Genomic DNA, 12,989 nt, shown 5'->3' with positions numbered 1-12,989 from the left:
TAGTGGGATCCATGTACCTGCTAGCTGGGCTCCTCTGTCCCCCAATCTCTCAATGTAGTCAGAAGCCTCATCCACATACATACCAAACAATGAAGGAGATAACGGGCAACCTTGCTTCACTCCTATAGTGGAGTGAACCAAAGTAGAGACCCCCTCTGGGGTGCGTACCTATCCTGCAACTGATCTATATAAAGCCATAATCCCTCATATGAGCTCTGTGGGTACCCCCATCTCCTGTAATCGCCTCATCAATCTGGCTCTGGGCACTGTATCAAATGCCTTGCGGAAGTCCACAAAGCTACAATAAATCCGTCGCCCATGCGACCTGCCCTCCTCAATAATGGCCCGCAGAGTCAAGATGTGGTCAAGAGTAGAGAAACCTCTCCTGAACCCTGCCTGTCCCTCTGCTCGAATGCCCTCTCTCTCTGCCCATCTACTCAACTGCTGCTCAAGAATGGATGCATACAATCGTGCTAGTGTGTGACCAATCATAATAGTGCGATAATTCCATGGCTCGATAGGGTCCCCTGACTTGAAGATAGGCACGATGGTGGACCTACTCCAAGTCTCGGGTAAGCCTTCGCACATAGCATGATTAAACATCACTGCTAGAAGCTCTGCCAGCATGTCTCTCGCATGAATAAAGTGCTCAGCGACCAATCCATCATGATCATATGCTCTCCCAGTCTTCATCCTATCAATGGCCTTCCTTACCATCTCTGCGGTAAAGAAAGTACATGTCTGTGGGCATGGTGCTGGCGGGTCAGGAAAAGGTGTCTGTCCAGGAACTGTATGTAGAGATGCTGCATAACTACCCCAGACCTCTGTAGAAGTGATGGCCAAAGCAGGGGAGGACTCATGAAACAGACGCCAAGCCTCCCTCGAATCCTGGCTCAAGAACAGCTGGTATAATTCCTGCTCTAGCTGAGCAAGGAAGGCTCGCTTCTTCCTTCGCACAAGGCATCGGAAGGCAATACGTGACTGTCGGTGAGTAGTGACTCCCAAAGCAACCTCCCGCTGCGGTCGAGCTCTGGTCTCTCTGCACTCCTCATCATACCAGCTGTTCTAGGACATACATCCAGAACGTTGTCTCTGTCCAGGCTGAGTATGTGGATATGCCTCTCTCGCTGCATCCTGTAAAGTCTCTGTCAGTATATGGGTCAACTCCTCCAAAGGTATCCCTGGCTCCTCTGTGTACAGACGTCTATAAATCCCATCTGTGTAGACAGCATCAGTCTCTGAGGTAAAAGTATATCGAGTGTGATCTGCCACTCGTGTCCACTGAGCTGTGGTAAAGTGAAAAGAGATAGTCAATGTCAACAATGCATGATCCACTACTACCCCAATGGGCCGAGATCCAACTGTGAAGTCCTCAATGCATGAAACAAAGCTCGGCATAGCCATAACATAATCCACTGTGCTAGCACCATGTCTATGTGGAAAGCAAGTAAATCCAGCTGCTGACGGAAACCTCTACAAGCCATTAAGTATGGCCAACCCATGTGCAGTCCCCATATCTACCAAATATCTCCCATACTCTGTGCACTCCACATCCTGTGAGCGTCTGTCTAATCCCATATCCAGAGAGTGTCCAGCTCTCTCAGCATCTCCTCCGAGGTATCATAAAAGGCTGTCTGGCGGTTGCCCGTCCGGGCATTAAAGTCCCCTAACAGGATGATGTCTCCATCCCTAGAGAACTCCCATATGTCATCATCTAGCACAGAGAAAGGAGACTGCCCTCTAGGTGCTGCATATGTCGATGTACTAGGAGCAAAATAGCATATGGCAATATACAAGAATCTGCCTGTGTCGGCCCTCAGTCTCACCCACATATATCTGGCCTGATCATCTCTCCGAATGATGTGTAGAAGCGGTTGCAGCTCCTCCCTGAAAAGAACTGCCACCCCCCCTGATCCTCTACTACTGTGTACCGATCTCGTCCCTACTCTGCAAGCTGTCTCCCATCTGTATCCTGTCACCTGTGGCATCATCTGACCAGGGGCCTGGTGAGTCTCCGAGTAGAAGACTATATCTCTATCTCTAAAGCTGTCCTCAAAGGCACCTACATCAAGTCTGAGGGATCCATTGCAGTTCCAGGCTGCCAGCTTTAATTTGGTCCCATAGGTCTCGCACCGTCATGTAGAGAGTCGCTCCACGATGACCACCCTCCCTTCTCTATAAAATGCTATCTTTCCCTTTTCTCTTGCCGCCCTAATCTCTTACATGACTTCCTTCATATGTGCAAGCTGTGAAAGAGTAAGATCATCACCAAGAAAAATGTCTGTATTCTTTAAAGTGGGTCGTCTCTTCAAGAACTCCTTCTTCACCTCAATAGAGGGGAAGCGAAGTATGAGAGCTCTTTCCTTCGATGTTTCCCCGTAGCCTCCGCTTATTTTTTCCACTCTCCAGGGTTTTGCGTGTGCTGGACTGTCAATCCCCATCAACACCATAAGCTCTTTCACCTCCTCTTCAACTTTATCCCCGTCTTTAAGGCCGGTAATCCTCACATGCAAAGCACGTGTATGTCTTCGTTGTTCCTCTTCCAAAGTCATGTTAATGATTGTAGGTGTAGGGGTTGTCATCTCCTTACCTTTACCCTTCTTGGCGACCTCTATCCACTTCTCCGCTTCATCCATCTTCTTTTGAGTTTTGGTGCTGACTTCCACCCATGAGGAAGTCTTTGCTTCGTGTTGCTTCTCTTCTTCCTTAATTGCCCGTACTTGTTCCTTGATAACCTTGAGCTCTTCTATCATGGATGGCTGAATTTCACCTTCTTCAAGTCCACCATTTGCCTTGGCCTCTGCAAGCTCTCTCTGAAGAACTGAAATTACGCCTTTGAGCATGTTGACTTCCCCGTGAAGGTCTTTGACTTCTGCTATGAGGTCCTCCTCCTCCTCTTTCCACCGCTTACCCTCATTGAATACCATTTGGAGAAAGTTGGCTTTCTCCTTCCACCATCCTTCCATCTCTGCCTTCCATTCCTTCATCTCCTTTTCCACATTTGTTATCCTCTTGTTTGTGACCATAAAGGTCGCCTTCGTCGGGTTGCGCAAGGGGGAAGCCATGGAAGAAGCGAGAGAGAGAGAGAGAGAGTTATGTTGCTGCCTTGGGGGCCTGAGCAAGGGTGGGTGGGGAAAGAGGGGCAGGGTGGGGAAAGGGGGGCACACTGCCTAGCGGATAGATAGGCTGGCCAGCATATTGCCAGTAGAACTGTGCGGCGAACAGCGAACAGGGCAGCAGGCGGGAGGGGGTGACAGCAAGTTCGAACAGAGAGGGGGCGGCGAGCAGGGCAAACAGCAGGCGGCAGAAGCGAACAGGGCGGCGGCGAGCAGGGTGAACAGCAGGCGGGAGGGAAGGAGGCGGAAGCGAACACGGCGACGGAAGCGAGCAGCAGGGCGGCAGAAGCGAGCAGGGCGAACAGCAGGCGGCGGAAGCGAACAGGGCGGCGGCGGCGAGCAGGGGGAACAGCAGGCGGGAGGGAAGGCGGCGAACACGAACAGGGCGGCGGCGAGCAGAGAGAGAGAGAGTGGGCCGTGGAGAGAGAGAGAGAGAGAGAGAGAGAGAGAGAGAGAGAGCAGAGCAGAGAGAGCGAGAGAGAGAGAGAGAGGGGGGGGGGGGGGGGGGGGGGGGAGACAGAGAGGCTTGAGAGTTGAGAGAGAGAGAGAGAGAGAGAGGCTTGATAGTTGAGAGAGAGAGAGAGAGAGAGAGAGGCTTGATAGTTGAGAGGGAGAGAGAGAGAGGCTAGAGCTTCAATGTTCCACCTATGGAGCTTGAATGTGGGGGAAGGTTAGGGGGGGAGGGCACTTTAAAGGAGTTGCACAATGAGGCTCAAGAGCTTAAGCCTATAGGCTAAGACAAGCCAAAAAAAACAGTTTTAAAAAAACAGGCAAAAAAGGGTCATAAACGGCCACTTTTGCAAACGGTCAAAAACTACCAACCATCAATTTGTACTGTACGATATCATATGGTAGGTTCGTGTACCAGTAAGAGAAACAACTATGGGAGCAATCATGCTATTCCAATTGGACCAAGATTGCTCTTCCTCTAACAAGAGAGGTACCAAATCATCAAATGTGTACAAATTTGAATTTCTCTTCGTCAAGAGGTGAAGAGTGGTAGCAAATCCTTGATAGCATTCAGGCAAACTATTGAGAACGATAGAAACAAGTGAACTGACATGCATCAATATTGATTAATTACTCTCGCAAATCCTTAACAAAGTAGCTGAAAATTTACAGAGGAAATTCGATGGCCTACATGCGCTCCGATTCAGGTGTTCTTCGGCTTGGGAGACTCGGAAAATGACAAGAAATACAAGTGTAACAAAATAGGTTTAAAATTTCCAGCCTGAAAAACTGGCTGGCAACAATGGCACCACTGGCAACGGCAGGTGGAGCAAGCAGCTCAGCCGGCGGAGCTCGCATTGCTATGGCGGCAAAGATCCCCGAATCAAAAGTTGATTTGGGGGTTTTCAAATTGACGGCTAGGGCGAAGCCTATGACACAAGCAGCGCGTTGGAGCAGGCGGCGACGACCATTTGTATGGTGACTACCAATAGAGCCTTCTTTATACTTTTATGTCGTGAGAATCTTTACCATCCAATTTAGAGAGCAGAGAGAGAAGAGAATGAGAATGTAGAAGTCTGAAGACGACATAGTATTGGGTCCCAAATACCCACTGATGCGTCCCCCCTGCAAGCAGGAGTATTTGCTTATATTATTCTTTGGAGAATGTTGTACAATGCTTGAGAAACAAGCAATGTGAATGCCCAACGCAAGGACGAGGAAAACCGTACGTCAACAAAGTATCCGTCTAATCCGAGGCTTTGCTAAAGACTATTCTGGCCACTGATGCAAGTCCAGATAGCTGTAGGACTGCACATATGTTGGCTGAATGTGAAGAGGAGCTTCATGAATAGCCTGGAGTTGAGTTGGAATACTGAACTGTTCTTGTATGCTGCTGAATACCTGACTGACTTGTGTGCGACTAAGGCACATGCTTATATATGGCCTCCTACTGCTGGTCGGCTACCAGAAAAGGCTATCAATCTGCTGTATTATTCCCATGACTGCATTAAATGCCAGTCGGCTACTGAAACCTTTGTTGGTTGCTTTAATTGCCCTGTTGGCTGCTGGTAAATAATTTAATGCAATAAAGGTGAACCTTAGTCCCGCCTTTACTGCAGCGGCACATCCTCGCCATCTGCTCGACAGCCACCACCTCCATCTCCTCCTCCTCCTCGCCATGTGCTTGGTCATCCCCTCCTCGTCCTCCTCACCATCTCCTCCACTGCCACCCCCTCTGTCTCCTCCTCGTCTCTCTCCCTCCCTTGATGAGCCCTACAAGGGAGCCCTATTCACAAACTTGCTCCCTCCGCCATCCCTGGATGCGTGTTCATGTGGCTCTAAGTGATGCGTGTTCGTGTCGCTCTGGCTGCCAAGGGCATCGTCTACGCCCTACACCGCTGCTTGGAGACCCCTCGTCTACGCACACACTCGTTCGCAATCACCACTTGCTCGGCTATGAGTCTTCTTGCAGGGAATCGGCATCACTTCGAGTAGATCGTGATTAGATTAGAAAGCCAAATGGAAAGATAGTTGCAGTCCACATGGCCAACATGCCTTCGAAAAAACTTTCCAAGACTGTACTAGAGCGGGCCTTAATGCACCTTAGAAAAAAAAAATCTCCTATGGTTCACAAGCCCGAAATAATTAATTAATGAGAAAAACAACATTTTGGGACATATTACCCACAACTGCTGGTCAGCTGCTAGCCGACTGGTTGTCTTGGCCTGGCCAACTAGTCACCTAAGCCACCAAAGGGGCTGGCCGACTGCATGGCAAGGGGTTGGGTACCCTTTGCAAGGCTAGCCCATGTTGGGCTGCCTTGGGGCTGGCCTTAGGGCTAGCCCCTTCTATGTGCAATGATCCTAAACATGCCTACACATGCAGCTATGGCTATGGCAAACAACTATATGCTCTTGTATGATGAATTCTCCAAGTGGGTTAAGAGGACTGACACTTGACTGACTCTGAGGAGGCTCAGAGAATGACCTACGTAGCTCGTGCCTAACTGTCTCTGGATTGAGGGCTCACAATGGGGTCACGATGTACGACAAATAATCCTAGAAAAGGAGCTACTTCTATACAAATGTTGCACTGATGATCATGCCAGTGTGTCAGTGTGCACCCCAGTGCAGGGTGCACGTGACATTCCCTTCTGCTTAACTTGCGGCAGGTTCAAGGCTTCCAAGTAGTCCGCCAACAACTGGGGGTACTCCTAAAAGAACTCTTCAACTCTTCATCCAACCAAACTGCTTCATGGGTTCCGCGGTCTTTAAACTTCGTGTAAAACTATCCTATCCTTCGACCAGATCCATGCTTCCATATGTGGAGGAGAATTTGCTCTGGCTCTATGACTTCAGCTTCGTCTATCATATCTGGTTGTTGCTCTTTTGATATATCCTGCAATGTTGACCTACATATAGCTTCAACCAAGAAACATGAAAGGCATTGTGCATAGTCCAATGGTCCGGCAACTTTAACTTTAAAGAGACATCACTTAGCTTTTGAATGACTGAAAATGGACCAAAACTTAGAAATGATAGTTTGAGACAATGCTTGCCCACTTGCTTTAGCCATTGTTTCATGATGCAAAGATATACCCAATCCCCTTCCTTAAAGTTGACATCTCCCGTGGATTTGTTGGCTTGTTGGGTATATGCTTCCTGAGCTTTGGCAAGGCGCTCCTTAACTGACTCCATGATTTCCAAGAATGTCTCAGTGGTTTTAAGAGATGGTGACACTTGTCTCATCAAAAGAGATGAGAACCGGAGACCAAATGCTACCTCATACGGCGTCCGACCAAAACTTGAGTGAGTGAGTATCGTTTAGGATTGCCTAAACCAAAGGAAGATATTGTTCCCATTTCGATTGCGGGTCATGGCAATATGATTTGAGAACGTCAAAGGCCAACTGATTGTATATTTCTCTTCGTGAAGAGGTCCACCGCACTGTCCTCCGTCGAACAGAACTCTAGCAAGATGTCATCAGCAACGATCTTTTCACGAACAAAATGCCTCTGGATGACCGTGGGTTCCACCAGTGGAAACCCAATCCTGCCAAGTAACCTCTGCAACCTCACCACCTCGCAAGCAGCACCACAAGCAGCCCGGTACTCTGTCTCTGTCCGACAAGGCAAGAGATAGCTGCCTCTTACTGCTCCTGAGCCAAGGGGAAAACTATAGCCTGATGTCAAGGTCCTCGTATCTGGCTCTCCTCCCCAATCTGAGTCACTCCATCCGTGGAGTCTGACTCCATCCATCAATCCCCCTCCTATGTAAAAGAGTCCAAGATCCTTTGCATGCTAAAGAGTCCAAGATCCTTTGCATGCTGCAGAAACCACAAGATACGCAATCCTACCTCCCAAAGAATCCTCTGCAAACATGAGCTCAACGGCCTCATCAAGAAGCTCCCGTCCAATCTGGTATCCAACAACCAGATCAATGAACCATTTTGCTTCCCAGCCAAGGAGGCATCATACTGCTCACAAGGATCAACAACTGATGGGATGCCAAGTCCTAGAAACTTGCGGAAGACCACTCAAGGCCTTCGGAAACCTGTAACCCCTCTGAATCCGGAACCCAAAGCCTGGAGAATGTGCAACATCCACCTCCTTCTGCAAGTAATCAACTATTACTTGCTTGGCCTTCTAATAGGTCCCCGTGGGGAAAGAACTTCCTCATCTACAAGAGTTTCTTTGTCTCGAATGCTACGAGACATCAGAGCATAGGTTACCTGTAAAGTTTCCTCTGACTGACGAACACAAGAACTACCAACATCTGTACTGGAAAGTTCCTACCAACTGCTGCCATCATCTAGCAAGCTATTCACCATTTGGTCTCGGGAAGCTTGCACCTGCAGTGTATCCACACTTAAGTGGCCATACCAAACTGCCACTCATCACAAAACAGAGGACCTAGGAGAGAGAGTAATGAAAGTTTGTAAACTCCATTCTCCACTCCGCCTCCCCAAACTACCTGGCCTCCCCAAACTACCTGACCTGGGAGAGAGAGTAATGAAAGTTTGTAAACTCCATTCTCCACTCCGCCTCCCCAAACTACCTTGTCCAGGAGAGCAACAAAATACTCATCAAACTCCACCCGTACGCCAGTCTTGCAAACCTGATGCACTAACAACAAATGAAAACCAAGTGATGGAACATACAACACCCCGGAGGAATGCTTCTCCCCTCTGCCATTGGGAACCATCTCCAACCTGCCCTCACTGTGAATTGGGATAGTGGATATATCTCCAGTAAGAATGTGACCACAATACCTGCAGAGATCCTATGTAACTCTGAACACGAAGGAGTCATGTGCTTGGAAGCACCACTGTCTAGAATCCACTCCTCCCGAGTATCCTTAGCGGAGAGTCCTCCAACCTCCTCCCTGCCCGAAGGAAATGAAACATCGGTGTCCATCACCTCTAGGTGCACAAAAGTTGGAGTCTTCACGGTTGCTGCTGAGGATTCTGCACCCTTCTCGGTGCTCCGCTTGGGACACTGCCTCCAATAGTTGCCTTTCTCGCCACAATCATTACAAGTCCTCTCTACCTTGAGTTTCTCGCAGTCTGAGTCGGACATCTTCTCTGAAGACTTATCCGATGAAGCCTTCCCTTTGCCCTTGTTGTTACGGCCTTTCAACCATTGGCCAGTTAAGGCCTCCGAACCTCCGCCCTGTGGAGGGTTCGAGAATCTTTCCCCCTTGTTCAAGACCTGGGCACAAGCTCCTCCCATGTGATGGTGCTGAGCCTGCCACTGGTAATCAAAGAAGAGTAAAATGCTTAGTACTGAGAGGGCAAATGCGACAACAACGTGATGGCCATATCCTCCAATGATATCTCCTTCCCAGCCTGAAGAACTTCCTGCTGAAGAGCCTGCAGCTTGTTAATGTGCTCCCACATCGTTAACGACTTTGCAAGATTCATAACCCACATCTGTACTTCCAAGAAAATCCTCTTCATGGGCGATACCCTGTTATAGAGAGAAGCCAAATGCTGCCATATACCTTTGGCCAGCGTCATATGCTTGATATGATTGAATACCTGCGGTGTGCAGTTGAGGAAAATGAAAGAACGGACCCTGGCATTGACACGATCCCATAACTGTGCATGTGTCTCACGTTCCTTCCGAATCGAGGGTAACTCCCCTTCCTCTACCTTCGGCAGTGGAACCCCAACAACAATGAAATCAACAAGGTCATAAGACTCCAGAACAGATTCCATCATTACCTTCCAGATGTCGTAGTTATTCCCATCCAACTGACGGTCCACTGGGAACATAGGGAGTGTCGGGATCTTCACGTGCCTCTCAGCCATCTCAAGTAAATCTACCATTACGGGGATGTAACTGAAACGGGTGGGTGGGTGGCAAAAAAGAAGAACTTAAACCTGCAAGTGGCTGTCCAGCAAATCAGCCCGCCTTCCTCTTGCTTCTCCTCTTCCCGAACAGTCCACCCGAACAGTCCAAAACAGTCCACCAATCAGCAACAAAACAGCCCCCCTCTTGCTCACACAATTCCCAAGATCTATCAAGAGCCTAGAGCTCTGATACCATGTCAGAATATGCAACGGAGATGATGACAAAATCTGAGAACACGAGAGCAAGTGCATTGCAAAAAAATACAGCAATGGAGAAGGAGAGAGAGAGAGGCATGTAACTCTGCTCTATATACACAAGAAAATCCCGAAAATATGATACAACAAGTAGGGGGCCATGGGGCAATTTTATATGGCCCCATATGCGCAGTCGGCCTGCTGTAGAGACAGCCGACAACAGTAGAAAGTCCACAACCAGCATATGTCACCAGTCGGCCAACTTCTCAGGGTCGGCCCTTGTTGGTCATGACCACTCCCGGCTAGTTCAGGTGTGAACACAGCTTACTCGCGGCTGGACACGGGTTTTTTTCCCCGTGTGAACACACTTATGTGTGTTGGGCCCTAGGCCTTTTAGTACTCACTTGTACTTTCATTTTCATATCATTATTGAGTACATCTTTTCCAGCACTCTTGAGCTTCACTCGTTTTCTCTCTCTCTTGCAGCTCTGTGTGTGTGTCTCTGTGTAGGCTTCTCCCCCCATACCCAACATTGGTATCAGAGCTTGGCTAGGGTTAGCATTAGGGTTTGCCCCCCTTGCTACCCGTCAAAGCTTCAGCTTATTGTCCATACACTGAAGCGCCAGTAATGCTGCCTGTTGACTGTACCTACTGCTAGTCGACCAGTGCTTTGCGCCGTCCACGACTTGCAGTTGCTGCCCTGCCCTGCGCTGCACAACTGTACCAGCGTCGTTGACTGTACCAGCTACGCCGTACAAGCACCACCGCCGCCCGACTGTACCAGCCACCGTCGCCCTGTGTACTTGCCTGTACTGCGCCCGCCTTGTGTACCTGCTTGTATTACGTCGTCGACTGATGCTGCCCCATACACTCTGTCGCCGACTGTACTACTATACCTGTTGTCCTACGCAGCTGCTGTGTGGCACCTACACAGTCGCCTGTTGACCTGTGCACCCAATCGACTGAAGCAACTATACCTGCGGTACAAATCGTGTGCACTATTGTCCCTACCCGATTGAAGTTGCTCCAAACATTGAAATTGACTCAATTTTGCAAAAATGACTCGATTTTGCAGAAATTGGCACTATTTGCAGGCAATTTTGGGTATTGCAGGCACATTTGGTTGGCATTGGAGCATTTCTCCCAAATTTTTTGGGAGTTACAGCATTATTGCAGCATTACTACTTGCTTGAACACACTTGTGACCACCATGTCTAGGAATACTGGTGATTTATTTGGTATGCTTTCCTTGAGGATAAGTTGGATGGCCCCAACTATCCTATGTGGGCATACATGATGAAACATGTACTTGTTGCAAAGAATTTGTGGGTTTATGTATCAGGGGTTGATGTCAGGCCCATTGCTCCTGCACGAGCAGCAAGTACTTCAGGAACCATGGATGCAAGTGATGATGTATCTTCAGGTGGTGCTACATCTTTTGCACCTTTACCACCCACAGTAGAACAGCTCAAATGGGATGCCAAGGATGCTCAGGCACATGCTTTGATTGCCCTCTCATGCAGAAGGTAGGTTATACCGCACATTTGTTCATGCACCTCTTCAAAGGGTGCATGGGATGTACTTGCTTCTTTGTATCAGGTTCACAATGAGACCCATGTTGCCTATCTTCGCAAGAAGATTGAGTCTGAGCATATGGATGAGGGTGACTCAATGGACAAGTTCCTTACCTGCATCAAGGATTTGCGAGAGCAGCTCATCAATATTGATGAGGTCATTCCAAATGGTTCACTTGTATCTACAGTGCTTCAGGGTTTGCGAAAATCCTATCAGGGTTTTGCTACTACTCTTCGTCTACTCATGAAAGGTAATCCAAACTTGTATACCTTTGATGAGTTGGTGACTCTCTTACTGCAGAAGGAGTAGTCTCGTTCTAATAGGACCATTATGCTTTCTGCTGATCAAGCATTTGGTGCCTTTGATTGAAAAACAAAGGTAAATCTAGGGCTTCATCTAGTGGTAAACCTAAGGGCAAACCACATGCCCATTCAGATTCTACCTCGTCTAAAGAGGGTGACAACAAGAAAAAGAAGAGATGCAACTATTGTAGAAAACTTGGCCATCTTATTAAGGAATGTAGGAAGCGCAATGAGAGTGAAAAGAAAAAGAAGCAGCAAGGTTCGGCTGCTACTGTGGACACTAAAGAAGAGGCAAACTTTGCTCATGAGGGATATGCATTAGTGGTTACATGTAGTTTGCCTGCTTCTTGTATGTCTATCTCACCTGGAGATTGGTACTTTGACAGTGGTGCTTCTAAGCACATCACTTCTTGCAGAGATCTCTTTGCCAATTTGCAGGATTCACCTCTAGGTGGCATAGTTATGTGTGCCAATGATGCCTCTTACTCCATTAAAGGCATTGGCAATGTGGAGCTAACAGCATGTGATGGGGATAGCTTTACTCTTTGTGACACTTTATATGTACCAGGCATTAAGAAGAATCTAATTTCTGTTTCAGCCCTTGCATTATCTGGGTTTAAGGTTCAGTTTTCTGATCGTTGTTGCTCAGTGTATGACAGCAGAGATTCAACTTCTCTTATGCTTTCTGGGACATTATGCAGTGGCTTGTATAAGCTTGATATGTATGACAAGAGTACTTATTCTCATGATGCTATGATTGCCTCCACATCCCGTGTGATGAGTGACACTGAGTTATGGCATGCTCGGTTTGGTCACTTGAACTTCCCATCTCTTGTATGCTTGCAGAAGCAAGGTATGGTGCATGAGCTTCCTCCTATGTAGGTTCCCTTCAAGCATGTATGTGGGGAATGCATCCTTGGAAAGATGCACGGGAATTCCTTTCCTAAAGATGGGGCTATGAGGGCTGTCCGACCATTACAGCTTGTTCATAGTGATCTTTGTGGCCCCATGAGGGCTCCATCTTTTGGAGGACACTTGTACTTCATCACGTTCATTGATGACTACACTCGGTTTTGTTGGGTGTATAGTTTAAAAATGAAGTCAAGTGCCTTTGCAGCTTTCAAAGACTTCCGTCCCATGGCTGAAAATGCTTGTGGACATAAGCTTGTCACATTGCGTACAGATCGAGGGAGGGAATATTTGTCAAATGAGTTCACAGCTTACATGCAGTTACATGGTATTTCTCATCAGTGTACTACCCTCTATACTCCTCAGCAAAATGGAGTTGCAGAGAGACGTAATCGTACACTCATGAAGATGGCACGTTGCATGCTGAAAAGCAAGGATCTGCCCAGTAAGTTTTGGCTTGAGGCGATTATGAGTGCCAATTATGTGCTTAACCGTTGCCCCATTAAAGCCTTGAAATCTAAGACTGCCTATAAAGCATGGAATGGCAGGATTCCGGTGGTGACTCATATGAGAGTCTTTGGGTGTTTGG

The 12,989-nt window shown here is 48.0% G+C and overlaps 2 protein-coding genes across 11 annotated transcripts in view; both read right to left on the bottom strand.

Moving 5' to 3' along the window:
• The window catches only part of CTC1 (conserved telomere maintenance component 1), a 125,319-nt gene that overhangs the window by 87,761 nt on the left and 24,569 nt on the right, over nucleotides 1–12,989 (bottom strand). The gene's annotated exons all lie outside the window — the stretch shown is intronic.
• On the bottom strand, nucleotides 1,592–3,371 carry LOC147610420 (uncharacterized). The gene has a single exon (XM_086786167.1). The coding sequence runs from the start codon at nucleotides 3,063–3,065 to the stop codon at nucleotides 2,220–2,222; it is 846 nt and encodes a 281-aa protein (XP_086642293.1). The 5' UTR covers nucleotides 3,066–3,371; the 3' UTR covers nucleotides 1,592–2,219.

The sequence above is a fragment of the Cibotium barometz genome, chromosome 49 (genome assembly GCF_041138505.1).
Source record: "Cibotium barometz isolate CiBa-2024 chromosome 49, ASM4113850v1, whole genome shotgun sequence".
Classification (NCBI taxonomy): domain Eukaryota; kingdom Viridiplantae; phylum Streptophyta; class Polypodiopsida; order Cyatheales; family Cibotiaceae; genus Cibotium; species Cibotium barometz.
This window is presented reverse-complemented; position numbering and strand designations above follow the sequence as displayed.

Excerpts from the sequence above, each read along its gene's own strand:
- LOC147610420 (XM_086786167.1), bottom strand. The coding sequence starts at position 3,065 with ATGGCTTCCCCCTTGCGCAACCCGACGAAGGCGACCTTTATGGTCACA.